General features: G+C 34.3%; 2 protein-coding genes across 2 annotated transcripts in view; one reads left to right on the forward strand and one right to left on the reverse strand.

Moving 5' to 3' along the window:
* Window positions 1-3,633, reverse strand: part of LOC118741450 (ankyrin repeat domain-containing protein 39-like) — a 24,509-nt gene that overhangs the window by 14,326 nt on the left and 6,550 nt on the right. The window lies entirely within an intron of this gene.
* LOC118741445 (reticulocalbin-2) lies at window positions 7-3,540 on the forward strand (the record flags this gene model as incomplete). Its single annotated transcript, XM_036473419.1, is given in 3 exon segments — window positions 7-357; window positions 921-1,068; window positions 2,623-3,540. Coding segments are annotated over 3 exon segments (1,011 nt in total). The 5' UTR covers window positions 7-149.

Here is a 3,633-nt window from a genome sequence, read left to right on the forward strand (position 1 = left end):
AGAATATAGTAATTTCAGTTGAGTAAGAAGCCCCAAATTTCATTTACGCGCATATATTAGCCAAACAGAATTTGTTTCAAGTGGTACAACTTAGAACAAGTGGCAAAGACCTTGAGATACCAGCTGGTACTGATTTAAGATATTTAAAAATGTCACGTTTGGGAGTTTTGGCTTTGCTGGTTACGTGCGTGATCGTCGTCAACACCATGCCAGCCAACGCAGGCGTAACACACACCCATAAGCACGAGAAACACAACAGTAAAGAACGACTCAAGGATGGAATATATGCTGCACGGGATGCACATCATCACGAAGACGGGGAACATAATGTGGAGTTCGATCATGAAGCAATTATTGGTGAGCAAATTACAGTATTCCATCTAATAACAAACAATTCACAATTTTCTTTCAAAAGTGTTCTTTTAAAGCGCAGCTACTATAATAACACCCATGAATCAATTATTAAATCGAGCCCTAATTTTTTTCAAAATTTTCTTTGTGATGCAGAAATATTCCTAGAGCATCTAGATGCATTTCTGTATCAAAACAAAAAAAAAAAACAAATGTCGCTTACGTTATGTTGGCGGTTAGGGCTCGAAATCATGAATAACACCATACATATGCATAGCTGCATAAATTAAACAAACTCATAAGCATGAAAAAAAAAATTGTGGCACAAATTTGGATGAATAGTCTAGTTTTCGGCACGTATGAACTTATTTATGTATGTACGTATGTCTAACCTCTCTTGTTTCTGCTTGTGCTACGGTGCAGATATTTGAGGTTCGCTTCATTTGTGACACACGTGCAATGCTTTTGTGTTTCATTGCCTTACTTTTATATTCAACAGAATCATAAAAAGTTTGAAAAGCTAAGAAAAATTACTAAGACTTCCGCTGAAAGTGTTTACTCTCTTTTAGGCAGCATCAAAGAAGCACAAGAATTCGACAAACTCTCGCCTGAAGAATCAAAAAAGCGTTTGCTTGTACTTATAAAATTAATGGATCTAAATAAGGATGGCTTTGTTGAGCGCCATGAGCTGAAAGCTTGGATTTTAAGGTCTTTTAAGTGAGTTCTATGTTGTTGATTAATGCTTTAATTGTTGAAAAGCCCTAATGCTATACCATAAAAAACACATTTCTCCATATACACATATATCTATGTACATTTATACAAGCTAAGACCTAATTTTTGTGTTAGTGTGAGTCGGAGCCTATGTCAGTTTTGCATGATGCACAATATTTATGACTATTTATAATAGAGAATGCGTCTGCCCTTGGCATGTAGAAGAAATAAGCGCCATTAAAAACGAAAGGTTTTTGCATTATTTATCAGTAACTACACATACACATGGCGTTCAAAATAACAGGAGCAAATTCAAAATGATGCTGTTGGCAACTTATTTCTGTTTATTTATTTTTTCTATATTTTATAAGTAAATTTTAAAAATATATTTTTGGGGCTGTGCTACTAGGCCATGTTATTTTAAACTTCGTTGAGCAAGTTAATGTTTACTTAGGGTAAGTAATTTTATTTATCGATGTGCAAATTCAGAAGCGCTTTTGTTGCTAGCGGTAAATCAGCTGCACTTGATGGTAGTAGGTTGAATAAGGGAATGAATTAGCACCAAGAGCTTACGGGGTGTGCGGTTAGCGCTTCTGACTTTGCACATCGATAATGCGGGTTCGATCCCTGCTGAAGTCTAGCAAAAAAGAAGTCTTCTGAGGAGATGTGGTGATCTCCGAAATAGCTGCTATAACTTCTACCGCTTAAACTTTATTGCTTTTTCAGTTTTCCCTAATAAACAAAAAATCGTGGTACAAAGCTCAATAAAAATGTTAAAATAAAAAATATATAGTTTAGGATGAGCCTGCCTGAAACTATACATACAATACAGTTAATAATTTTCGTTTAAAATATGAGCTGATCTATATCAGATACCACATAAATAAATGTTATAAAGCTTGCAGAAAGTTCACAAAACCTTATTGAACTTAAAAAAAAATGTTAATCAAAATTTCGATTTTTTTTAGCTAGATTTCCTAGAAAGATTTCGACTGTGCAATTTTGAAGCTCATTCAATTTAAGTAAAATTTAATGCGAGCTTCAAGTCGCTAAAAATTGCCTTTTTTTAGATTTGTTTTGTGGGGCGTGTTGCGCATTTGCTTCTATATAAGGCATGAACAAAACTTACTTTTATATGGAACAAAATGTGCAACACTCTCTACAAAACTTGCACTTTGTTATACTAAAATTTAATGGGCTATGAAACTGCATACTCGAAATGTTTCTAGGAAATTTATTGAACAAATCGAAATTTTGACGAACATTTTTTAAGTTTAGTTAGTTTTTGTGAGCTTTATGCAAGCTTTGAAACTTTTGTTTATGTGGTATCGATCTGATATAGATCCACCAATATTATAAATGAAAATTATTAAATAAAGACAAAATAAATAAAGACAAGTTGTAAACAGCATCATTTTGAATTTTTCTGCAATTATTTTGAAGGCCACTGTATATATTTATATGCATTTTACAACCTAACTAGTTCCGTTATTTCCTATATTTAATGGCTTGAAACAAAAAATTGTAATAATTCATATTTGGTACTCATGGATACAGAAAACTCGGCGAAGAGGAAGCAGCTGACCGAATGGAAGAGATTGATGCAGATGGTGACTATCAAATAACTTGGAAGGAATATCTCAAAGATAGCTTTTCGATGGAGGATGAAGAAGAAAAGAAAGAACTAATCGATTTCGATAGCTATGATGAGGAGAAACAAATGATTAAATCTGACAAGGAGCTTTTCAATGCTGCCGATTTGAATAAGGATGGTGTACTGGACTCCAAAGAATATGTTCTCTTCTATTCGCCAGAAGAGCACCCGCAAATGCTGCCTATCGTGCTGGAGCATACTCTCCGTGAGAAGGATACAAATCACAATGGTGAAATAGATTACTCCGAATTCATCGGCACAGCTGGGCAAGAGAGAAGTCGTGAATGGCTTGTGGAAGAAAAAGATCGCTTCGATCATTTGGATGAGAATAAAGATGGCCTATTGACCGGTAACGAGGTCCTCAATTGGGTAGTGCCGAATAGTGAGGCAATCGCCAAAGATGAAGTTGACCATTTATTTGTATCAACCGATGAAGATCACGACGATCGCTTAAGCTATTTGGAAATATTGAGTAACTATGACACTTTTGTGGGCAGCGAGGCGACGGACTATGGCGATCATTTGCAGAATATAAACCATTTTCTTGATGAGCTGTAATGAGGCGCAGTTTTACTTCCAAGCACTTAATGCCAAACCCGTGGAAATTATTTGAAACGAAACGTACAATATTTGATTTTAGTAATTCATTTAGAATATTCGAAGCTCATCGTGGATTATATTAAGTTTAAGTGATTTAAAATTATGTAACTGATTTCATATATTTTAAGTTTAGTGTACGTCTGTAGTGTGCAGTATTCGTGATATTACTGCATGAAGTAATTAGCATTCAAGGTAGTATTTATTACGTTATTCTTAATATATATTGTAAAATTGTGTCATATTAAATAAAAATTCTGTAAATTTAAACGGCCAAGTTTGTGTTCTAATTGAAAAAAGGAAAGATAAGACAGCAA

Source organism: Rhagoletis pomonella, unplaced genomic scaffold (genome assembly GCF_013731165.1).
Source record: "Rhagoletis pomonella isolate Grant_MI unplaced genomic scaffold, Rhpom_1.0 Rhpom_scaffold_00006, whole genome shotgun sequence".
Taxonomy (NCBI): domain Eukaryota; kingdom Metazoa; phylum Arthropoda; class Insecta; order Diptera; family Tephritidae; genus Rhagoletis; species Rhagoletis pomonella.